The 25,028-nt window shown below is 40.3% G+C and overlaps 1 protein-coding gene across 8 annotated transcripts in view; it reads left to right on the top strand.

Annotated features, from left to right (window-relative positions):
• Positions 1-25,028, top strand: part of IKZF2 (IKAROS family zinc finger 2) — a 121,440-nt gene that overhangs the window by 85,682 nt on the left and 10,730 nt on the right. For 6 of the 8 annotated variants that reach the window (XM_049800622.1, XM_049800613.1, XM_049800640.1 and 3 more), the window contains 2 exons: positions 11,717-11,854; positions 19,249-19,392. In XM_049800622.1, the coding sequence (XP_049656579.1) occupies positions 11,717-11,854; positions 19,249-19,392 (282 nt within the window). The remainder of the gene's footprint in view (positions 1-11,716; positions 11,855-19,248; positions 19,393-25,028) is intronic. The other 2 variants (XM_049800678.1, XM_049800669.1) reach the window with 1 other exon arrangement.

The following is a 25,028-nucleotide window of genomic DNA, read 5'->3' on the forward strand; positions in this document are numbered from 1 at the left end:
ATTCCACACCATGGGATGCCACATCTAGTTTAGGAACTGGGGAGTGGGGGCAAGGAATCACCACTCCGGGACTAGCTGGGTGTCGGTTGGTGCATGGTGAGCAATTGCACTGGGCATCATTTGTACATTCCAATCCTTTTATTATTACTGTTGTCATTTTATTAGTGTTATCATTATTAGTTTCTTCTTTTCTGTTCTATTAAACCATTCTTATCTCAACCCACGAGTTTTATTTCTTTTCCCAATTTTTTCCCCCATTCCAATGGGTGGGGAAGAGGGAGTGAGCGGTTGCGTGGTGCTTAGTTGCTGGTTGGGGTTAAACCACGGCACTTGCATAGGATCACACCATTGGTGAAGAAAAGGGAAAGGACCATTTTGTGTCGGGTAATATAACTCATAGCAAGAGACAGTAATTTCTCAGATTGTTCAAGCCCAAGACAAGAAGACAGCAAGGTTTACTGCCCAACCACCTTCTGCAGAGGATGAACCTACGGTACAGACAAAAAGGGACTTGTCAAAGGCATTGAAGACATCAGTGTCACAGGAATGAGCCCAGATGTCCTAAATCCCTGCCTGCTGACTCAGTTACAAGACTCTCTACACACACACACACACACACACACACAGAAATAGATGTAAGAAAATGGGAAAAATAGATTTTTTTTTTTTGCCTTCTCCCAGGTATCAAGAAGTGAGAAGTTTTACACTCTTTCACTCTTGATTCAGACCTGTCAGAGAAATCACCTCTTTTTAATAGCCTAGTGGAACCTTCAATATGAATTTTTGTTAGGGTGTTTTTCTGTCAAAGAATGCAGTTAAGTACGTTCAGAGTTTCCTAAATTCCCTGGTTTTACAGGAAACCTTTTTAAAGTACTTCTGGATGTTTAGAGCACTCTGTTTTGTATTCTCTAGCTTTTCTGTCTTTACTTACAGCCCAAGCAGTTGCTTTTTCTTCCCTTCTTTTCTTTTTCTTCCTTTTGGTTTAATTTCACACTCATATTTAATTTCCTTTCATTTTGTCTGCCTCCCTTTCAGCCATGATAACGGTTTCAGAGTCTATCCAGGGCTTGTAGTGCAAAACTAATCGCACCAAAAAAGAAACATCCTAAACCCCCAAATCTTTCCTCTCTCCCTCCCTTCTCATTCTCTTCACTGAGCAAACCTAAAAAATCCTGGGGTTTAGGAAGTGCTCTGGAACTGTCGTTATTTATTTTTTGTGTTACAAAAAAAATACAGCAAGGAAAGATATTGAGGCTAACAGGAATTGCTGAATTGTATTACTCAGAAAAGATTAATGTAGCTTCAATGTTAGACATAGACACTTGATGTAGAAGAGCAGAAACTGTCCAGTATTCCAGATTAATACCTCTGAGAGTTAAAGGATCCTATCATCCTTTAAAAGATATCTTTACTGTTAATTTTTGCAGTGCTAAGAATTTTCATACAAAATGGTCCTGACTTCCCTTGCCAAGTACTGTGGCTAACTTTGAATGTGGAGCCATGAAGACCACAAGTGTTGGTGGCGAGTGTGGTGGGAAAAGGAAGTGTTTGTCCAGCCCTGGTGGCAGCAGATTCATTTGCCTTGACGAAGCTGGAGTAAATGCTTTGGGTGTTGGGAAGAGCATTTGGGAGCAGTGAGCTGGCCCAAAAAGCCTTACCCCGGAGGAGCCTTTAGCATGTGAGGTTTTCTAAAGTATGCAGCACAGCTTGGCTCAGCACTGTCTGCTTGGGAAAAGTCCCACCCTTATTTCCAGTTCCTCTGTAACGCTAGTGGTAAATATATAGGTTGTCAGGCAGAGAGCAACAGGAGGAGATAGGAAAACTGCCTAGGTAAAAGGAGTTAGTCAGCTCTTTTTCTGTTTGACCTCATTTGACATCTGTGCAAGACAGGACAAAACCACATGCTTGAACAGCATATCTTTACGAGGGTAACACAAAGGCATGGGCCACACTGGTTCTTGGGCAGTAAGGGAAGTATGAATAAAAATTTTCATGTCCCAAAGGAGCCCATTAGCTTCACAGCCTGACCTGTTTTTAGAAGCAAGGTTTCCTTCACTGCTGCCTTGATCAAAATAAATGAAAACTCCCAACTTCAGTGGTTGGGAAAAGAAGAGGAGCTGTCAATATTATTCTTTCTGTGTCGCTATTATCTTCATGACAGCTTGCTGTTAATAGTCTGTTTCCAAAACTTTGTTTCTGACAGCGACAAGAAAAGGGAAAACTTACGTGAAGGGAAACTGGAGCTCATTCTTCCTATCTCCTAATATGAGACATTAAATTGAAAGGTGCCAGGTGCTAAAAGAAGTGCTTTTTCTTGTGCAGGAGCATGTAGGTGGAACGGTGGAACTCATTGCCACGGGCTGGGAAGAAAAGAGCTAGAGTTAAGGGCTTGTTCAGTGATTTTATGCAGAAGAAAACTATCTGATGCTACAGTGCAAGTTAGATGTCATGTATTCTGTCTCTCCTTTTGTTTATATAGTATAAAATACAGTATTTGTTTATATATTATAAAATACCACTATGTTTGCCACTGCTTGCTTCAAATAACTCAGATTCTGTTGGCTTTGTAATGCTAAAGGGCTTCTGCAAGATGTGCAGAGGGGCAGCACATATAAACTGTAAGCAGCTGCTGTAAATTGACTTCAGGGTATTACTTCAATTGATGCTGTCTATGAATCTGGCCCAACACCTACACTTGTTTTACCCAAAGGGGGGAAAAAAACCCCAAAACAACAAAAGCACTTCTCAAGGGAGTGTTTGTCCAGCAGCATTCCTGATCTCCACTGAGGTACCCACACCCTGCGCTGCATGAGTGAGCTGTTCCTCTCTGCCTGCAGTCAGAGCTTGGCTTGCAATGACATGTGCATCTCCAGTCACCTCCTTAAATTCCTGCTGAGCTGTGGCACTGATGGGGAGCGGGCAGGGCAGAGAACAACAGACTGACCTAAACTTGTTTTTGGTTTTCCTACTCACTGTGTCCCAGGAGCAGGGTTAAAATGAAGAGAAGCCGATGAGCATATTTTGGAAGGTTTGTCATAGTCAACCAATTAACGCTCCACTTATCAAGTAGACTTTAATATAAAGTTAAAGGTCTGAAGTGGAGTGAAAAGTACAAAGCCAGTACATACAGTTAAGGTTTAACCTCTGTTTTAAGCTGGCTCCCACCCACATCCAGGTAGTGCAGAGGCATTGCAGGGAGGAGGCTCCTTTCCAAAGTCACCTCTCTCATATTCCTTGCAGGGCCTCTCTCTGTTTAAAAGTAAGTTGCTGTAAACGTGGCTGCCTTTAAGCAATTTTGAAACTGGCCAGGTGATAAAAACCTGGTTATTTTGTGGACATCCTGGGTTTTGTTAGTTTATCTCACCACCAGAGTGCTATTTAAACAGTCCTTTTTCAATAGTATTTAACCATTTCAGAGTCAGTGTAAAATCCCAGGAACCCCACCAGTGCCAGGGGTGCCTGAAGGACTGGGACGTGTTGGTATGGGACATGCACAGTGCACCCAGCTCAGTGGCCTCACAGTGCAAGCGCAGAACATTTGCACTTGAGATTTTCAGATATATACGGGGGGATCTGAGAGCTCCATTGCCATTAATATAAACTAAAAATGAGTGTTGAGTGCCATTTCCCAGCTTTGAAGCTCTTATGTTGAAGGAAATAAATGTAAGCCAATAGAAATATATGAGGAGATCTTCTATCTGTTGCAATATGTTTCTTGGGACACGGAATTGGAGCAAATATCTGTGGATTTCATCTTTTTCAGAACTAAATACAATGTTAATGTCCTTATCTGTGTTTTCCTTGATTTACTACGTAATTTATTTGCATGGTTTCACGTAGACATGTGTGTTTTTCTTTGTTTTTCACACATACATAGATAAAAAATACAAACCTACAAAGTGAACTGTTTGTCTTCTGTGCTGCTAAGGAAGAAAATGGGGTGTAATAGTCTTGCTTTTCTGGTTTTAATTATCTAATGGGTGCTGAGAGACTGTGGCAGGAGTCTTGGACGGTTAGGGAGATTTCAGTAATTTTGTGACTGTGCCAATGAAACAGGAGTTTGTTTGTTTGTTTCTTAAACTTCTGGCACAAAAATGCCACCTACTTATTTATAACCCTTGTGGCAGATTGGAACATTGTTTTATCTGTAAAATCCTGCAGATCAGTTAATAAATAAACACAATCTGATGAATCAGCTTAAATAATAGAGCCACCAGTAGCTGCAAGAGAAATAGTAATAAACTACTAAAGTAATAAAAGGCTGCAGACAGAACCACCTTGAAGGTACAAATAAGGAGCCCAACCCCTTAACTCTTGTACCTGAGCACTAATGTATACTGATTTACACTAGTCTGATCTGTGTTTTTATATGTAGAGAAGGTATAGATGCTTGAAAGTTTGTCCTGACTAGAGTATTTACTTGTTTTCCACATGTGCATGCGTGTGTTTTTCTGGTCCGTTCTAGCCAAAATGTAGCATGGATGAAGTCTTCGGAGTTTGTGTATAATCTGATGTTTTAGTGCTTGCCACAGAAGATCAAGGGAGGACTGAACACTAGTACAGTATTTCACCGCTAGCTGCTTATTTTACGATACCGTAAACAACTGGTAGGTAGATGCAGGTGTCAAGCTGCTGGTTTGTGCCCTGGAGATATTTATAGGAAAGGCAGGTGTGTCTAGAAAACAAAGGGTGTGTAGGTGCAATGTTTTGCCATTGTTTTACTGCATGCTGATGTACCATGAGTATCTAGTGGTGTTTCACTGCTAGCTCTATAGGGCTACTGTAATAGTACATGGTAGTTGTCGACAGAAATAACATATCATTGACTGCTGCTGTGCAAAAAAGGCAGGATGAGTCATTTCTCATTTGCTGGGAGGCTCACAAAATGTTGGAACATCCACACATGTATCAATAAAATGTTGAACAGCCACACAGTATCAATAGGCAATTGATAATAACCTTTACTAAGAGGCATTGGGCCACGAGGTCATGAAGTGAGCCAAGAGCTCTATATCAAGCTCCAAGTCAAGAAAGTACTAGTTGCTTAGTGGCATGTATGTAGACTTCTCCTATTGTAATGCTACGTTTTGGGTTTTGAACCTTTTGAGGTGTCCAGTGTCCAGAAACCTTTTTAAGCACAGATCTAGCTGTATGGTCTCTTCTTCCACATGATCTAGCAAACCTGTTCTTTACCACATTACATCATGAACCCTAATACTTGGCCCAAAATACCATAATCTAAAAAGTGCTAGCAGAATGGACACATCAGAAATCCATGAGGTCCAGAAATGTATCGGCATCCCATGAAATGTACTCCAGGTATTGCTATCTCTCCTTGGACTGGCAAGCATTAAAAGATTAAGGGCAAAGTTTTCATAATGTGATTAGAGATTTGGTTCTTTCTGAAAATCAGACTGCTTTAAGATGTCACAGGTTGGGTGCTCAGAAGTGGAGGTACTTGACACTGTGTGTCACAAGCCTGTGTGTTTGTGTGCTCTAGCAGAATTTATTTTAGATATTTACACGTCATGACTTTTGCATGCAGGTTGTCTTGGACAATCTCAGGTTAGCTATGGGACTTGCTGTTATTTCTGAACTCCGGTATATACCGATTTGTTTGTATGTGTGCGTGTAATCTCCCAGGCAAAAAAAAAAAAGGCAACAAATCAAAGAGCTCCCATGAATTTCAATGAACACATTTACAGTCATTAAGCACAGCAGCGAGATACAGCAGCAGAGTGGGAGGCAGTTTCCTTTGCAAAGCTACGTGCTGCTCAGAGCCAGCATGGGCTTAGGTCTCGCTTTAGGGTTTTCTGTGATTAATTTGTTCAGGGGTCTATTATTCATGTAAATATTTTTGTGTGTGAAGCTTTGAGTTAGGCAGCTCTAGAAAAGCTAAAGTGCACTGTTTAATTACAGTAGCGAACTGGAGAGACTGTGTGTTGCCTCTGTGCAGCCTCAGCCCTCCTGCCGAAACCTCAGCACTGCCTTGGACCTCCCTGGCTCTGACAATTGCTTCCTCAGCTGGGGGAAGCTGGAGGTGGGAAGGACCACAGTAGCTATTATATCTACCTTTTTGTGACTATTGCACACTCTGGGTTTTTTTCCTGTGTGGTGTTAAATATCACTAAGCTCAGGGACATTTGACATTCCCTTGGGCTGACCGTTTCACAGCCTGAAGGGACACCATGCCTGCAAATTGCCTCATATGCCACCTATTTTTTTTCTGGTTTGATTTTCTTATTCCTGCTTGATCCTCTACTCTGTGCCACCCTGAATATCTCCTCCCACTCTTTAATGTTCACTCCCTTATCTAATAAAATCACAGTGTATTATTAAGTCCTTAATTTCTCAGTAGAGATATGGGCCGCATTTTTCTGTGTCTACCTACTTGTGTGAGCTTCACCAAATTAGCCTCTGTGCATCTCACAAAGTGCATGAATTCATTTACATGCTGTGAAGAAGGGAATTATTACCTTAATCATACGTATGAATAATTGAAGCACAGGAAATCAGAATAACTTGCCTGTAGTCACAAAATTTGTAGCATAACTAAGAGTTGAACCCTACACTCCCTAGTCCCAACCCAGCACTTTAATCATATTTCCTATCTCTGCATTAAAACTGATCTTACTGTCGTTAAGTGCTATTCAAGGCAAAGGGCTGCTTTGGGGTAGGTAGGCACTATGTAACTGCAGAACAGCTCCCCTCTCCCAAGCAGCTTCCCGTTTTAGGGAAGAAAGAAGACATAATGAATTAATACTGGTTATCGTTGTGACAGACAATTCTGCAACCTCGCTGACAGGTATAAGTATCAGCCCAAAAGCCAATGCTGCTTCAGAAAAGCTTCAGTTAGAGAGTACTGGGGTTTCCTCCAGCTCTGGGGTGCTAGGGTTCGAGTGGGAGTTCAGATTTTACAGAAATAAGTCATGCTCGGTGTGCTGCTATCAGAGGGACTTCTTCAGACCAAAAGTAGCTACGTCAGGTGGCCACTTAGTTCAGAAATCTTGGCTGGCTTCCCTTCTAAGGGCCTGATGGGGCAATAATGCAAAAATAATAAAAGTCTGATACAAAGCTCAGTGCAAAGTCTCTAGTCCCTGGATTGGGCTGACGTATGTCACACGGCTGTAGTAATGCCCTTTCCTGTATGAGGTGGTTGTGTTAGCAGTTAAGCTGTTGCAGGGACTCAGGACGTGGGCAGGTGGATGGGAAGGAGTTCTGATCTGCACTGCTGCAGAGGAGAATGTGGTACCCGAAACAGGGAAATGTGGGAGTAGTTAATCCTGACTGCTGAAGCTGGTGCATGTTTTGTCATTGGTCTTAATGGAGGAAGGATTTTAGCTCAGCAAAGTGTATTGTTGCTCTTAACCCATTCTATAAGCCTTTCTCATGTTATATGCTTATGGCAAGGTATTACCTGGGATGCCTTGTTATTTCCCTTTGACTTACTTTATATTCTGCTATGCACTCCCATCTCTTTTGAGAACAAAATACTGTACGAATGCCTTACGGGCTCTTTCACTGACCTTTTTTTATGACTTTAAAGAAGTTTCCCTAGGCCCAAGTCTGCTTTCTGTCTTGAATATTGACCTTAGAGTTACACCATCTCATTGTCACTGCACGCAGACTTCTCAGCTATCAAAATTCACCCACAGGACTCAAAAGTATTCCTAACTCAGAAACACCTTGCCTTTTATGTCCTCTTCCTCTTCCCCTCCTCCCTCCACATGAGCATTTTAATTTCACAAGCAAACTCTGTTTCTCTATGAATTTCGACAAGCGGTTTACCTGTTTCATGGTAAAAATTGTACTTCAAATTTAAATGTCTTTTTCACTGTGACTGTCATAATATTTTCCACTTGAGGCTGAGACTCCACTGTGGGTTTTCTGTGCCACATTGTCATCTCTATGAATCTGAGCTTAAATGCGTGGAAATTCTGACATTTCAGTAAGAAATATAAAGTGTTTTTTTTATGTTCTCTAAGTTAGCTGTTTCATAGGTATGGCTGCTGGGGTTTGCCCAGTGCCTTGGTCTTTCCCAGTTCAACAACAGATAGAAGATTTCTCAAGATTTTGGGCTTGTTTGCATTCACTGTATTGTGTCACTTCTATGAGAATGAGTGATGGTAATTTTTTATCTGATTGCTTACCCTGAAAACGTGATAAAGGAATAATTACCACAAACCAGGGATTTCCAAACTGACTTTGCTTGGGTGCTGCTACCATTGGTAGCTGTGGTTACATACAATATCAAATGTGGTGTCCGTGTACCATGGTCTTCAGTGGGGATCTCGGAGAAGGCAGCTTCATACCAAGCAAGCTGAGCCAAACTTGAGTGGCTTTACGGTGGAAATGGCTCTGTGGTGGAAAGAGCTGCATTTAGTAGGGGCTTGGAGAGGGTTTTGGTAGGCTATAGTACTGTTGAACTCCTTGCCTTCAAGTCAATGGCCTATAGACCAAGACTGCTTGTGCCCAGTAGTGCAAGCCACGTATTTTGGGGGTACATTTTGACTATTAATGTTTACCTACTATACAGTATTTGACAAAGGCTGAAATCTCTCTTGGCAGTCATGTGTTTTCATATGGTGGTTTGTTATGTGGAACAAAGTGTGCTGTTGAGGAGATCACCAGAATTTAGTTCTCTAATAGACTTTTACAGCTTTCTGTTGGGTAATATGAAATATGTAAAAATGTGCACCTGCTCGCAACATTCATGTCCACAAATATACATATTTTTTGTCATTAGTTACTTTGAGAATATGAGGGGAAATTTGCAGCTATTTTAATGACTAGACGTTTGTCACAACGACAAGGTTTCTAAAATCCAGAGCATAATTGCTACCTTGGCTAGCTGCACCTCTTACCAAACAGGTTGTGAGAATTGCTGGTGACACAAACTGCTGTTATGAGAACTGATTCTACTGTGGTCTGACTTGACCAATTGCGCTGCAACCCAAGTCACAGTCACTTTGTGTAATTTTATAGTATAAATCAGATTTTACACATCTGGGGCTATAATGTGATTGCATCTGTCGAGCGGGGGGACAGAATTTGGAAATGAACCCAAGGGAGTTGTATTTGATCCTACTCAACTGGAGCTCACAAACTTTGTTCTTCATGGTTGTGTCTGAGCAGCTTCCAGTTGCGTATTAGGCAACACAACTAACATTTGTCACATGTTGTTTATTCTCTTATCTCCTCCCCAGAGGAAGGAGCGTGTCTGCTGGAGTATTTCTTTCCTTGGGGAGTTACATTCCTCAAATCCAATATTGCCTGTAGAAATCATGCCTTTATTATTAGCTTTTATCACCTCTATGACACTTGAAACTTGATGGAATTTGGGTAGCTGACTATTCTAGATATCATTGGAAAAGCTCAGCCTTGTGTGTGAACAGTTTCTGAAATTGTTGCAATGCAGGGAGCAACCATTTGAAGAGGTGTAATATAAACTTTTTTGATTGAAAAAATTTTTTTTTGTACTGTGAGCTTGTAGCAGAATATGTTTCTCTGTGCTAAATGATAATATATTTAATGATTTGTAGCTGTCTCTTGAATAGCTGAAAGCAATCATCCCTTTCTCCTTGTGTCTTACAGTTTATCTAAGTTGCTTGATAACCTGGTATAGCCAAACCGGGTGGGCTAATTCAGGCCGGCTTCAGCTTGGTGAACTTAATCCCTTCAATTGCCTTGGATTTTTTTTTATCAGATACCAAGTTAGCTTCTAATAAAGGTGTCAGAGTGACAGACATTGATACCACCTAGATGCATGATGAAGCATTCTAATGATAAGTCTTTCCATCTTAGGGAGGCACCAGTGCGTTTTCCTAAAGGTGCTTCCAGAATGAGATGCCTGGTTTATGTTTAAGAGCTGAGGCTTGATCCAGATCATTCACATCAAGGGCAATTACTCTGGGAATGATAATGAGCCTCACGCTTGGCCTCTGCTGAGACTTCCAGTACCAGCACCGGTTATGGCAACAGTGTAAGCCAGTGAGCAAAATAAAATAAAGACCACAACAACTGTTTGGTCCAAGACACAATACTTTCCCGAGGATAAGCCTTATCTCTAAATAAAGAGAAATAAATCCGTGCTTTGGATGCTTATTAACAGCAGCTTTTCTTTTTTCCCTGGTGGAAAACTGGGTTGTGTCACTGAACTGCACACACAAACTTTTTGAGAAAAACAGAAACTTTCTGCAAGTGTGTTCATTTAATCAAATCCTTTTTTTCTGAGACAAAAACATTTGAAACTTTTTGACCAGCTCTAATACCAGAGGCTCAGGCTTTTTCATCTTCCATCATATGGGTGGTGTGGGGCACACACTGGGGTATGTGCTAGTCCTGAAAACGCCCCAGAGAATTTCCCTGACTCTGGGTCTTCTGTGTTTAGGGCTTCAGCCCTAACACAAGGAGCCCTCTGTCCAGCTTCTCGTTGGCTACAGGTGTCCTCCCTGCAGTTCCCCTGCATTTTCCCATCCCAGTGGTGACAGTGCATTTTGGCTGCAGTTAGTACAGCTTGGATTTCTTTAAGTAAATGACCATGAAAAGCTTGCAATATTGGGACAAACCCAATAGAAACCTGTATATTATCCAACAGAGGATGTTCTCAATTTCTTTGGCTGGAAACTAAAATTATTACCTAAGATTTCCAAAACTCTGGAAGAAGTTTGATCTTCCCCATCCTTCAGCCAGCTCTGAAAATCACAGCTGATGGTCTTTTACTAGACTTGCAGTACTGACTTAATAGCTCTTTAGTTATTAAAGAATAAAAATGTTCATGTTCTACAAGTTTAAATTATATTAGAAGCCTTTTAGCATGGCTTGGCAAAATAAACTTCTGGCTAGGTTTCTGGCCTTGAGTTAGGCTATTCTTGTGGTTTCTTAATGACATACTACGAAAAGGATACACTTTATGAGAATCTGGTGCCAGGTTTTGCATGTATTAAGAAGCATTTGCCATTTGTTCATAATGCTGCTGAGTGAAAACAAACAAAAAAATAATTAAAATTTGGAGTTAACATCTTGTGTTCATCCAGCTTGATTTTCATTGTACATGGCCTTTTATATTTTATATATATATATTTATATTATATACATTTTAATATTATCCAGTCCTGTGCATTACTGGTGGCAGCTCAGTTCTGGCATGTAACAGTGCTGTTACGAAAGTTACTTTCTGTTGTCTTTTATTTTCCAACCTTCCCTTAGTAGTTTTGGCAAAGTTTTCTCAATGAAAGAAGAACTCCTGTGGGCCACGTAATGGGTTTCCCCACAGTTGTTGGGAGCAGAATTAGGCCACTGGGGCAGCTCTTTTTTTTTGAAGGCAACTGTTCATGCCATGGACAAAACGTCTCAGAAGTTTCTTTCCCACGAGACTTGGTGACACACAGGCAGCGCTGAGGTGTGATTCAGCTGTTTGGTTTGTTTTCCCCTCATCATCTGTTTATTTGCTTTGCGACCAACAAGTCCGCCTCTTTTTCCTTCTGCTGATACGACGCGTTAGAGTGAAAAACGGATGGGGCGAAGTACCCAGTGGGTGGGAGGAGGTGTGTGCGGTGGGAAAATGGGGCTGGGAAAAAAGGGCTGGGACTTGAGTAACCTTTCTTAGGTGTCTTTCCATTGCCAGAGTTGTTTGTTGCAAAGGTGTGATTTTTTTTTTTTGATAGCAAAAGTGCATTGCAGTGGATTTGACCTGATGCTCTCGTTCTTTCCGCAGTGGGGAAGCCTCACAAGTGCAACTACTGTGGCCGGAGCTACAAGCAGCGCAGTTCGCTGGAGGAGCACAAGGAACGCTGCCACAACTATCTGCAGAATGTCAGTATGGAGGCTGCCGGGCAGGTCATGAGTCACCATGGTGGGTGGAAACCGCTTTTGAGGTCTCTTGGACCTAGAGCATCTCTTGCTGGTTTTTTTCCATCTGTTTTTCTTCCTTCCTTTCCACTTTGCATCATTTCCATCTTATAGATTGCTTAATATCAGATAGGCAGGAGGAGAAAAGATGGGGTAAAATCTTCACTCTGTCCATTTAACAGCATTGGTGTTGCTGATTTGTTTTATTTTTTATTTTTATTGTTAAAGTCAGTATTTCACTTTTTAGTGTGTATAAATATGCAGACATGAAAATAGAGCAAAGTCACCTGTGCAAAGTTACCCTAAAAATGAACTAAGCCATGTATAAGATGTATGATTCTCCCCCCTTCCTTTCTGATAGTGACTGATAATTATAAGAGATAAGGATGGTGGAGGTTTTCAGAAGTCATTATTTCTACTCCCTGTAATATTATCTTATATCCCCCCAAAAGGGAGGGATAGATATAAAAATCTCTAGAGCAGAATGGAATTCAACAGTGTTGATGAAAGTAATTATAACAACAAAAAAAAATGTTTATATGCATTTACATGTGTTAGTATTAGTATGTTAACTAACACTGCATGTGTTAATATACATAAAGACTGAAGATTGCCAAAAAGATTGTTGAAAGCAAGAAATGTCAAACTCCATGAATTTGTTTTCAAAAATTTCTGTAGCTATTACTATGGATAATGAACATAATGTCTCAGACTGCAGGGTTGTAGGCTTATCTGTAGTGCTAAATACTAAATGGTAGCTGTCCAAAAATTGTTATAATTTCTTTCAAAATTAATGTTTTGGAAACTCTTCTAAAACTGAACGTCTTTTAATTTTTAAAAGTTGTCTTTAGATGATTGGTACTTGAAATATTTCATATTTCTTACTATCAGAAAATATAAAAATTACGTGTTTTCCATTTTGAGTAAAAATTACCACATATCTAAGAATACCAAAAAGTTAGATTGTAGATAAATGAAAAGTTGAAAGAACATTTCCTCTTTCTTTTCCATTTTGCTTTTCATTGTTGAGTGGAGTCAAATGGCTTCATTTGGAAATTAATTACGTAAAAGTTCTGAAAGGTCATTTCTAGAAACCTAAAATACAAGCTGAAATAAAATCTATTCAGCATTTCTAATATGGGCTATTTTTTGGTGAAAAAAACGACCAAAAATTTTTAGAGTACTTTTCCATCAACAATTTAAGCCTATAGAGGCATTCTAAATGTATTTAATATGTATTGCCAAAATGTTCATACAGCTCTAGTAAGTAATTACTATCTTTGTAGATACCCTGGAGACTAAAATCAACATTTAAAATGTAATGGATGATTTTAAAGACATTGAAGTTAGTGATTATCTGCTTTAGGCCTGAATTTACATTTGTAGAAGTCAGTGGAAAGACTGATTTCAGGACTTTGCTATTTGCAGGTACCTGTTGTATGCTTGGTCTGTTAAATGGAGTGCTTAGTTGATAGTAGGAGTTCAACCACCGACTTCATTCCCCCAAAAATATACGCTCTTCACTCTACAGCAGCATGCCTGCCTTATTAACCAGCTGGGTGATGATTTCAGTCAGCCTTTCCTTAGGGGAATAACAGTAGGCTGATACAGTTATGACAGCCAGCATGTTTCAGAGATCACGTTGTGGACGATCTTCCCAAATTCCACTCAACTTCTGGGTTTATTATTCAGTTATTTATTAAAATTGGGTTTACTCTTGTCAATAGTGTACTTCTGAGGAAATCTAAAGCTTTTTCTAAGCTGCTTAATGCTATGACAAGAAGGGTAAGTCCTTAACCTTGTCTACCCAAAGAGGCTGGAATGGTTGTCCTTGTGTTGATTTTTCTACCAACTGAAGTTAAACCAGTGCAAACCCCATGTGGACAGTTCTTTTATTTACACCCTGACTGACTTTGCCTGGGCTTAAAATAGCAAAGTTCACACAACCACTTTACTTTCTCAACAAAATTAGCTTAAAACAGCACTTTAAATTCAACTAGTGCCTCCTCTGGGCAAATATGTCTAAATCTCCCTCGGTGAATGTTTAAGGGGATGTTTGATCCACTGTCTTCGTTTAGCTGTTCAGCGAGGACACAGCAAGGACAGGCAGCGACAGAGAGCTCCAAATTCAGCTGGGACCAGTAAGAAATCTCACCTCACATCCCAGGGTCACTCTCACCTGTGAAGCTCAGCATGGAAGTGAGGGTCATGAGCACCAGCCTGTAGAGGGTCTGCAGCAAAGTCCTTTCTCCTGGGACTATAAAGACACCAGGGAAGAGTATACAAATGATTACTCAGCTTAAAGTTAAGTCTTAGTCTAGCCCTGAAAAATGTATTAATTTCCTTCTCTCCCATGTCACACATGGAAAGGATATTCCTGAGGATGACTGAGTTTATGCTTTGGAGGTTTTGGTTTATTCATTGGTTTATTTTGCATCACATTGGGGTTAAGTTTTCCTGAGTCTCTTTCCAAATACTTTTAAGTATTTTGTTCTTGCTGAATGTTTTGAAGCCCCTGAATGCCTTTTGGTGTGACTCCTGGTCACAACTTCACCATTAGGCACAGAATAGGTAGAGGTGGGAATTTTCTTACCTGTACCAGCATCCTGCTTTAAGGACGCAAGTGGCTGTACTGGGTCTCAACCAATATGGCCAATGTTTAACATTGCGCTAATTTTTTTCTGTAGAGATGAATTGTTCCAGAAAACTTGGAGGCAGCCCCTAGAGAGTTTGGACTTTTTTCAAGCATTGTACTCAAGTTGATCAGTTTATAGGCATGCTACAGACATCTACTTGGGTGCTTTCACCATGGCCTGATGAGGCCCTTAATTTCAATTATCTTTGTCTTGCTGATGGCTAGATCACCTGACTAAAGCCACAAGGGGAAGCAAGAGGAGGGGAAGGAGGGCTAGTTTCTGTGTGTGGGTAGGAATGTACAAGTCTCTGGCTCACTCTCCATCTTCTCGCAAGGTGCCGGTTGCTTGCTGAGCTGCCCCTCCTTGTGGCTAGGTCCTGTCCCCTGCTCAGCATGACGGCTGCTGCAAGACAGCTCTGATGACTTTGTTGTTAGCAACTTTTGGCTAAGCAGTGGTGGCCCCGGAGGTAGAAATTAGTCTGCGGTCTCCTAGCTAGCGATGTGTTGGGGGTGACAAAAGTGACAGTCTCTGAATGCCAAGAACATGACCTTTGTGGGAACAAACAGGGAGAAATGTTAAATGCTAGCTATGGTTTACACCCGTTTATATGCTCTTCTCCATCTCCACAAAGCAAGAAGTCCAAGGAAATTCTTAAAGTAGAGTGGAGAAGGATACTCTTTTTAGGAGAACGAGAAAGAAGCCTAGCCCTAGGCTGTGCGAGGCTCAAAGGCCAGTTCCACCTAAAACACACTATGGCCTTGTGTCCTTCCCTCTTACATAGTTGCTTAAAACATCGTTAAAATGCTGGTTCCACAGGAGACTTCCCACCAGGGTCCATGGGAATATTTTCATGGGAATATTTCCTGTCACTTCTCTGCACATACACACTTTTTTAAAATAGCAATATTGTGAGCTTAGGAAAGGAAATTGAGGTTGATGGAGTAACACTAATTTATACCAGCTGAGACTTAGCCCAGTGTCTGTTGTCTGCACACAAAAGTATTTATCAGCAAAAAGCGCATTGGGTAATTTTTTTACTTCTTTTTTCCCCTATTCTTTCCTTGCTAAGGAACAGCATAAACTTTTTTAATAGTATATGTGGTTTCTTACAAATGCAGAAGGAGAAACTGAGTGATAGCCATTTTGAATACTATGATTGTAAGACCAATGTCTTCAGGAAAATAAAGTCTTTGTTCTGAAGAGCATCCATGTTTATGTATTCAGAGTATGGGCTTAGAAACAACATTTGGCGTTAACTGCAATTGAGAACGTTAACAGTGTCAGAGGTGGTGAACGTTTGCATGGGCAATCTAGGAACGCACCCTGGTAGCTGATTAAGAACAGCCCTGAACAGAAGCATACTAAAATGTGAGCTTTGAGAATTAAAATGCATTCCTGAGCTGAGACCATAGCTTTCACAGCCTAAAATGAGTTGCTGTATCAAAGCTAGTTATAACGTTAGCTGTTCTTCAGTAGCTCAAACTACCAAGGGAATGAAGTACAATGAAGTACAACAAAAGAGGAATTGCATTTACTGCTGAGTAAATGTGTACATATGAACTTCTACCACAGAGGAGCTGATTTGTAACTGTCGGTTGTGTGTGATCGGTTTGCTTTCCCCCTTTTTTATTTTTTTTTTCCAAAAAAAAAAAAAAAAAAAAAAAAAAAAGGGCAGCCTGGGCTATTTGTCCTTTATTTGTATATTTTTAAACTGAAACGAAAATTAATGTATCTATAATTGACAATGTCATCCTTAGCTTAACTCTTTGGGTTTCTAAAATGTGATATCTCACCTGTTTGGTCCGGTTTTGCATGCAATTTAAATGGTTTCCAAAACTAAACTATTTCCATCTCTCCCTCCTCCCAGAAAATCTACATAACAAAATACATTCCAGTAACTTACTCCCATCGTAACACAAATATTGGCATGATTCACTGATTCTGTTGCAAAAGAGCCGTGCTCTGGATTGTAGAATTGAGTTCTAAGGTGGGAAAAAAGAGCTTGTAGCACAAAAGATAGAAAGAAAATGCTTTTATTGGTGATGATTTTACTTCTAAAGGAGTCCAAGCAGAATTTTTGCCTGACTTAGAGAAGAGCAGATGTCTTTTTTAGCACTATTCATTTTTCATGGAAGAAAGGTTTCAGATTCCATCTAGGAAATTTTACACGCATATGCCCAATGATAGAATTATTTAACTATTACTTAATTGTAGTAAGACATAAAAATGTCACTACATTTGGGGCTTAATCAGATGGCTATGACAGTAATCAAGAAGTTTTCAACTGATTTTGTGGGCAAGTACAGTCCTACAAAGCCAGCATGCCTTTAGCAGGTCTTCCTAAGGAGGGATTTAGAGCCTTCTGCACCTCCGTAGGTCCCCACCACCAGCCTTGTGTGTCCTGTACAGCAACAGCTGGAAATTCTTGAAGTAGCACTGAAGTAGCACTTGAAGTAGCAAACCTGCCCTATCACAGTGAGGATGGGTATTGTCACTGAGCAGGGATCCAGGGTTTCATGCAGAGTGTGTGTGCCTGTGCATGCATACGCTGATTTTTGGTAAGCCAAAAGGAGAGTCAGACACCAGTTTCCAGTGAAAATCAACAGACATAATCTTTCCTTTCTTCCAAAATGTCCTCGGTAAATAGTTGAATAGAAATAGCGCAGATAACTCCTGACCAAGCATAGTATTTAAATAGCTAAGGCTAAATTTTTAAGGTTATTAAAGTATTCCAGACCTCCCAGCCTGCACTGGCCATTAATTAGGTCACTTGAACACTGCATCCCATTTTGTTGCAACATTAGATTCATTTCATATTTATGCTTTTTCTTCTTTTCTTTCACTGATGCCAGCAGGACTGCCTTGTAAATGAGAAACCATTGTGTTTCTCAGGGGGAGCATCCTGTACAAATATAAAAGCAGCAGAGTAAATCATTTTATAGCATATGGTAGATTCTAAGCCTCAAAGTACTCAGCTTTCCATAGCAGCAGAGGCACAAATGGAATCAAATTAATAAATTGCCATGTTTTCTTATTACAAATGTCTGAATTGAGAAGTTCACCTGAGCAGATACTCTGTTTTGTAATTGCCTGGTATTTGCTCTTCCTTACTAGAAAGAAGGCAAAGACGAGGCTTTTATCACCCTATTTTTCATATATTATGTGCTAGCAAACAGCTGCATGTTTAAGAACAGGGGAGTGATTATTCCATATTAGGATCCTGAAGCTAGTAAAGTTACATGGGAGGAAAGTAGGCTGGTGGTGTTCATTTATGGCACAGTCTCAGTGAGAAGGTGTCTGTGACACAAAAGGCTGTTACTGTGAGAGACCAGAGGAGAACTAGCAGAAGATATGGGTTTCAGTTTTTCTCTGCTACCTCTGCAATACAACCTGTGACTTCACTGAAAGATTTATCTAATACAGAGAAAGCAATGGGTTGCTCACAGATTGTAAATTGTAGGAACTCTGTGCAAGATTATCCCAGTTTCTACTTCTCTGCCATCCATTCTTCTCAAGTAATTTTTTTACATCTCAACCATTCTATTAGCACATGGACTAATGGCTGATCCTTCTCACGTTTCTCTTGCTACCTTCTGAAGTTGAGTGTGGGACAATTAGGCCATGTACTAAATTCATGGCAGCAGACCTACACATGGAATCACACTTGACATGTACTGCAAATGACTCAGGCTCTCTGGGCCTGATCCTCAGCATGGTACTGCTGAGCCTTCTTGGTGTTTATAAGAGGATGCTCAACAAAAACAGAATACTTTGTAGGTATTTAGTGAATAGCTATGTCAGCAAGTAACATAAGACCCTGTGCGAGTTGGTCACTACCCTGGTCAGAAGCAATGCCTATACTTCTTTTGCTCTAGCACCTTATTCCCTAACCCAACAAGCAACAATGAGTAAAATGAGTAAAGACAGAAAGGGTCATTGATTTCTTGTTATTGTCTCAAAGACAATGTATGAGCATTCTCCTAACATAGTTAGCACAAGAGTGCTCCCTGCTGATCCCAAAAACTGGAAGGACAGACACAGAAGACTCACATTCACAGGTTGTTAGTTAGGTCTGTGTTTGAAGGGATAAAATATTAATTAAAAAATTGGTAGGTTCTGTGACTGATTCTGAAGGGAATTTCCATACAATGTTAATCCTTTCACTCCAGTACAGTGTTTGTTGATTTTACAATCTCGCGTATAGAGAGAGAAGACACGCTTTAACAGGTCTTCCATTTGGGAAGCCTTTGTCTTGGGGAACACATAGCCAGGCCCAGGAAACACAAGTCATCAAAGCTTTGTATGTTTTTTAGTCATTGAATTTAGTGCAAAAAGAGAATAAGAACAGTAAGCATGCCATATGGTAAGCATGAAGTTAAGGGAATGCACAAAGAATTATAACTAAAAAGTTACATGGGCAACAGGTGACCATATTGAAGGGAGAATAACAGAAAATGTCATCTACAGAGTGAGTTTTCAAAAGTGTTCCCTCTTCACTGGGGATCTTGAATATTCAGAACAAAACAAGTCCTTTAATAAATGCTTAAAGTTGGGCTTCTGATAAATGAGATGGTCCCAAAGAGAGATGTTTTGTAAATGTGGCTCTGCTTAAAGGTGATTGCTGTCTTGATGCCCAGTGTGTTCTTGCACCTTGCTTTATTTTGTGTTGCGCTTGTTGCGCAATCAGCAGGGCTCAAATGATTTGCGTTGTCTGTAAAGTGTAGACCAGACTTGTCTGATACGATTTTTTGGTTTTATGTAGTACCTCCTATGGAAGATTGTAAGGAACAAGAGCCTGTGATGGACAACAATATTTCTCTGGTGCCTTTTGAGAGACCTGCTGTTATAGAGAAGCTGACAAGCAACATGGGAAAGCGTAAAAGCTCCACCCCACAGAAGTTTGTGGGTAAGCTTGAAATACGCCTTTTATTATTTTTAGTGTGTAGGTATAGGCTACTTGTAATTTGTAAGAGCCAAAAGAACAAAGGAAAAAGTAGCGCACTCAGAACTTGTTTGTGATGGGGAGGGACAACAATGGAGATGGTTAAATCACAGCAAGAAATCCTGAAAATTATTTAATTACTTTTACCAAGCCAGAGAGTTCAAAAGTGAGATCCCCAGAATCATGAAAAAGGCTTAGAAAATCTTGAGCTTTTTACAGTGCCTTAAGGCTGTTTTGGTTTTTTTTAACTTTTCTCTGGCCCTTTTGAGATTTAGACTTGTCATCCTTCCTTCTCCTTGTCCCAGCAAATAAAAACTAAGACTCTCATACAATTATTTGTCTCCATATGTGTGTGTGTTTAAAAAAAAAACAAACAAAAAACAACCACAAGTATCTCAGTGCTTGTAACTTGTATTAAATTCTTGAGAGTTGACAACAACTGGTCTGATAATACTGGCATGAGGAAGTTTAGGCCCAGAATTCATATTTTGCTTTGTACCTTGACATCTTAAAATTGTTCAGCTTGTAACAGGAGACAGTATGGGAAATTTTAATGTAGCTTAAAGCTTTTTACTGCAGCTGAGGCAGTGCTAAACTTAGGAAGGGAACTGGGACAGAGAATTATTTGGGCAAGTGTATGCTGCTAGACTCCAAAGTCGCGTAATATGGGTTTTCCATGCTCGCTCCCTGGAAGGACAGTTGTACAGATTTTAAGGGTGTCAAATACTCATTCTGCCTACACTGAGGACACTTACAGAGAGAGGATCAGAGGACTGTAAGCAATTACCACAGCCATTTAGAACAGTCATTGCCCCTCAGCTAAATGCAGATTCAGATGGATTTGTTAAATCACCACTAAAGGTGGTTTTAAGCTAACTCACATGGTTTGGAATAGTAGGGAGCTAGCAGCATGCAGCAGCTTGCCTGGGGGGCACTGACACACTGACCTGGCTGCTCTCAGTCATCTGACCATTCCTAAATATCAGTGCTAAGCCAAGGTTAGGTCAGGAACAACCCACCCCACAGGAGGAATGCTGGGAGGCATCAGTAGTTCCTATACTGTTATTAGTCCTTCTAAGATAAAAGCTTAAGTCTTAGACTGTTGTCTTTAAGAGTGGTCTGAAATGAATTACTGTATAGCTGATAAGAATGGGAGGATTTATACTGATTTAATTTACTGCTGTGAAAACTGTTGGGGTTGAAGAGGGTGGAAATGGGAGCAGGACTCTACTGACAAGACAAATACAGCTTTATGAGATTGTAAACATGGCCCCATCATAGCAGGTTTCCCTAGTATTGTCTCAGCAAGTGCTGTACATTCTTGCAGGTTCTGATCAACGATCAACGGTGAAATAGCCATGCTGACACTTAAACTGGTGTGTCTAGACCTCAGAAACATTACAGCCTCAAAAGGAAGAAGGGCAGTTCACACCTCTTGCTCTTCCGGCCCCCCCCCCCTCCGAGGCTGTCCAAAGACTTGAACAGAATTGTGTTTGCAATACCTCTCGGAGGTTATCTTTGCAGGGGCTAGAGATTTTATCTGAGAGGACTGGAGACCTTTCTCCCTTCCCTTAAATTCTGGTGTACCCATGCCTGCTCTCAAAGCAGTATAGTTTACTGATTGTAAGTATACCTTGCAACTGATGCAACTCACTTTTTGGGTGGTATAAGTTGAATCCATTTTTGGAAGCTGTAGATTATGGTCTCTTTTTTAGACCAGAAAGGTTATTTTACTTGTCCAGTCACGTGCAATTGACCATATGTTGTTATTTTCTTCAAAGGCAAATGTACTGATTGGAAATCCTTGCCTGAGATACACTGTAGCAGATTATTATTCTCTTCTGTAGGCTATACTACTTTGTTGTTAGATAAACCTGTTTCTTCTAAAGGTGTAACAGATCATTTCAGTATTCCATTTTTCTGGGGCTAGGAATTCAGGGTTTCATGTGACATGCAGGTTTTTTTCCAGATCTAGCTGTAGGGGAAAAGCATCCTCTTTCATATTTACTGTATCTTATTTTGCTGCCTTTTCTGATCTTTCATGGCATCACAGCGTTTGAATTGAAAACCAGCAGTCTTTGCTTTGCTACTTTTCTTTTTTTCACCATGACCTTAATTTTCTTCCCATTTTCTCCCCAATGAAATATTGTTCAACTCTATCAGGAAGAACTTGTAATGGTTCTCTTGCTTGCAGGAAATTTTCTTGTGCATACTGCAAGTGTGGCACCTGTCCAAAACAACTTAATGGTGTTTATGAGAAGGTCATGTAATCATAAGCTAAAATCTTTGCATGCTACATCTATCAATGCTTTACTGCTCTTTCTGATCAGCAATCTCCCAGGGACTTTGGTTATGGACCACAGTCTCTACTCTGGCTGAAATTTCGGGAGGAAAGGAAGCGGCATACAGCAAATAGAGTTAATTTCTGAGTGAGAGACTTGGTTATATATCTGCTATTGAGGTACTAGTCTTACCAAACCTGTTGAAATAGTGGAGGCAGCAAGTATAACTTCTGATGCGCAGGAGTCTGAGTACTTCTTTTTGCTTCCCCTTCAGTGAAGCAGACACTATTGAAATTGAAAGTAACCATCTTCAAGCTGATCATGAAGCAGATTCACGTATTTTCAGTTTGAATGTGGTGCTTACTCTCACAGAGTGTCACTGAGGTTAAGAACTGGCAGGATACAAAAGGAGACATTTATGTGGCTTACGATAAGACCACGGCTGTTATAGTAAGAATTAAAAATACACCGGCATCTCAGAACAGATGAAGATCAACCAGCTTCAAAATTAGAGTCAACTTCTAGTTAATGGGGGTCTGGAAGAAATTTACCCAGTGGTAAATTCTGTAACTGCTTTCTCCAAGATTTCTTGCAGCTTTCTCCCACGTGTCCAGCATTGCAGCTGCTTTAGATACTTGATGAGATGGACTACAGGTATCACAGGACAGCTGTGTGTGTGTGCTTTGATCTAGTTTCAAATACCTGTTTTGAGGTTCTTTTGAATGTCATATGATAAAATGACCACAGTGGAGAATGTTTCTTCTTCTACTTCACTAATGTAGGGCAAGAATAAATAGAACTTGAGCATAATTTTGCATGCAAATTCAAAATGATGAATCTGATTAGTTTAGTTTTAAGTACAGATTTGGCTAAAGGGGATTTAAAATTGAAAACCATGTTGGACTGGTTTGTTAATGTTTCTTCTGAGCTCTTTGTTTTATGCCCTCTCCTCCCCATGTTATCATTTATTTTACTTTTTTATGTCACGTTTCATTTTGAAGGCTCTGACATCTTTGGAACCAGTTCATAATTAAAGGAATGAATAATTCAGGTCACTGGCAATTTACAATTTTCTCTACTCTGCTGTCTGTGGTGGAATAACTAAATGTGGAAAATAAAAGGAATCAAAATAAGGTTTGCCTCATTCATCCAAGTAGTCCATAAAGGATAGGTATTATTTCTTGATCTATATAGCCTGCAAAGGACTGACAGTGTGTTTGGAGACTGAATCAGACTCTCACCAGACCTAGTTCTTTATTCAAACACAGGAACGATACAGGTGGCCAGAGCAGGTGATAGGGTCCAATGGACTTTTCCAGTTTCATTTCTTTCTTCCCACCGTGCCAAAGACACCACATGCCTCCTGGAGCTGTCCTCCAGTTCTACTTTGGCCCCACCTGGGAAGGAGCTGCTCAATTTCAAGTGAAGCTGGAGCCACCTTCCGTTACAGAGTTGTCCATCCAATCAGCAGCAGAACAGCCATCACAGACAGCAAGACTGCCAGCCCAATGCAGAAACACTGAGAAGAGGATGTTTGACGGCAAGAATCACCCTTAGGTCATGTTAGATTACAAAGGCTGTCGTTGTAGCACTGTTTGCTTCTTCCTTCCTTCCTTCCCTGTTTTTCTCCAAGTGTCTGATGTGTATCAAAGGAAGAGTTTTCTACACTATGCTTTCTTTTGGTAAGCTATAAGGGTAACACAGCCATCCGTAGGGAAACATAGTGAGGTACATGAACATCAGAAGCATGTGAACAGTACTGCTGAAGAGAGTAGGAATATTCACGTGCTTCACTTTAGACTTGCATTTAATTACCTTGCTAATCAGGGCTAAGTTCCCAAGCAAAAGTGATGCATCATCTCTAAGGATAACATGATTGTACCATGGGTAATGTAAAATTATTTCTCTCTTTATGCATCACTTTAAGATAAGCCACACTAAGTGGAATGAATTATTATAGTCAAAAATAAAATGCTGAGTGATAGCTATGTTGAAATGTACTAATGCTATTTGGAAGAGATTTGGGCTTACAGTTCTCTTCCTTTCTTACGGTGGTTTACACACGTTTTGTTCCAAGCAATTTTGGCAAAAGGTGATAGAAGATTCTTGAGTTCTTTAACTCATGGTTAGCCAAACCAGTTGTACGTAGCGACTCCTTGAATTTATTAGGTTACATTATTGAACAAAAGTCTGGGTTTATGTACTGAGGCAGTGAAAAGTAACCAAGAAAATGAAAACCAACCAAAATTATTTATCAGACTTTGCAGCTTAAAAAGTTAACTGTCTACAACTAGCTAATACTTGTGTGTGTGTGAACATGTATGACCATCTATATCTTGTATCTTACACATATAGTTATACATATAACCTTTTCTATTTAAAAAGAAGAGTTATTATATGAACTTCCCTTGTACTGATACTCTAAAGCCATCACTGGAAAAGCAGTGCTGCTGAGCTGAGCCCTGATGTAAGTAGTGGTAAATTTGTTAACCTCAAAGAAGAGCTGTGATATGTAACATGCCTTGTGACTAGCATAATTTACCAGCATGTGGTTCTGGTTTCACATATCTGTAATGCCATTGGTTTAAAAAAGTTACAAGGATGTGAATTCGGATTCACATAGTGATGAATCAGCCAGCTTCATCATCATTATGTATTTATTTATCCTGTGTCAATGAAGTTGCTTTTGCCTTTTACCAAATGAAGTTTCTCTGTTTTGTTTTCTTGCCTAAATAGACACTGGGGGTGTGTGTGTATTTCTTTTCTCAGCCCAGAACATTGGGATAGGATTTTTTTTGAGGGGAGAACTACAAAGATACTATAGCCTGAACGTGAGATGGCAGATCAGCACCCAGTGCACCTGTTACTTGCTCTGTTCTGTGGCCACATGAGGTCATTTTATAGTTTTTCTGCTGGTTGAAGGATTTACATACTGTGGCTCTAAAGAAGCCACCACACCAGCCCCCTGTACCTGTTGCTTAGGTTTCTCGCTATGCAGTCCTGTTGTAAGGTATGTATGAGGCACCTCAGGGTGCAGGGACATATCTCCTTTAATTTTGGGAGAGTATGTCTAATGGTATAAACCAGTGGAGCTTCGTTGACCTTGGTGGTTCAATCCCATTTTCTACCAGTTAACGTGTATTTCCCTAACTTGAAGCGCGGGCACAGTCAGGCCCATTGGAAAGTTTGGAATCGATCTGGAGGTTGCTGCAGCCACATACTTCACCTGCACTAAAACAAACAAAAAAGTGGTTGGTGAGGTTGCTGTTTTACCCATCTCAGGACAGAAACTTTGTAGGAGGTCAGTAAACAAGTAGA

This window comes from Accipiter gentilis, chromosome 1, assembly GCF_929443795.1.
Source record: "Accipiter gentilis chromosome 1, bAccGen1.1, whole genome shotgun sequence".
Lineage (NCBI taxonomy): Eukaryota > Metazoa > Chordata > Aves > Accipitriformes > Accipitridae > Astur > Astur gentilis.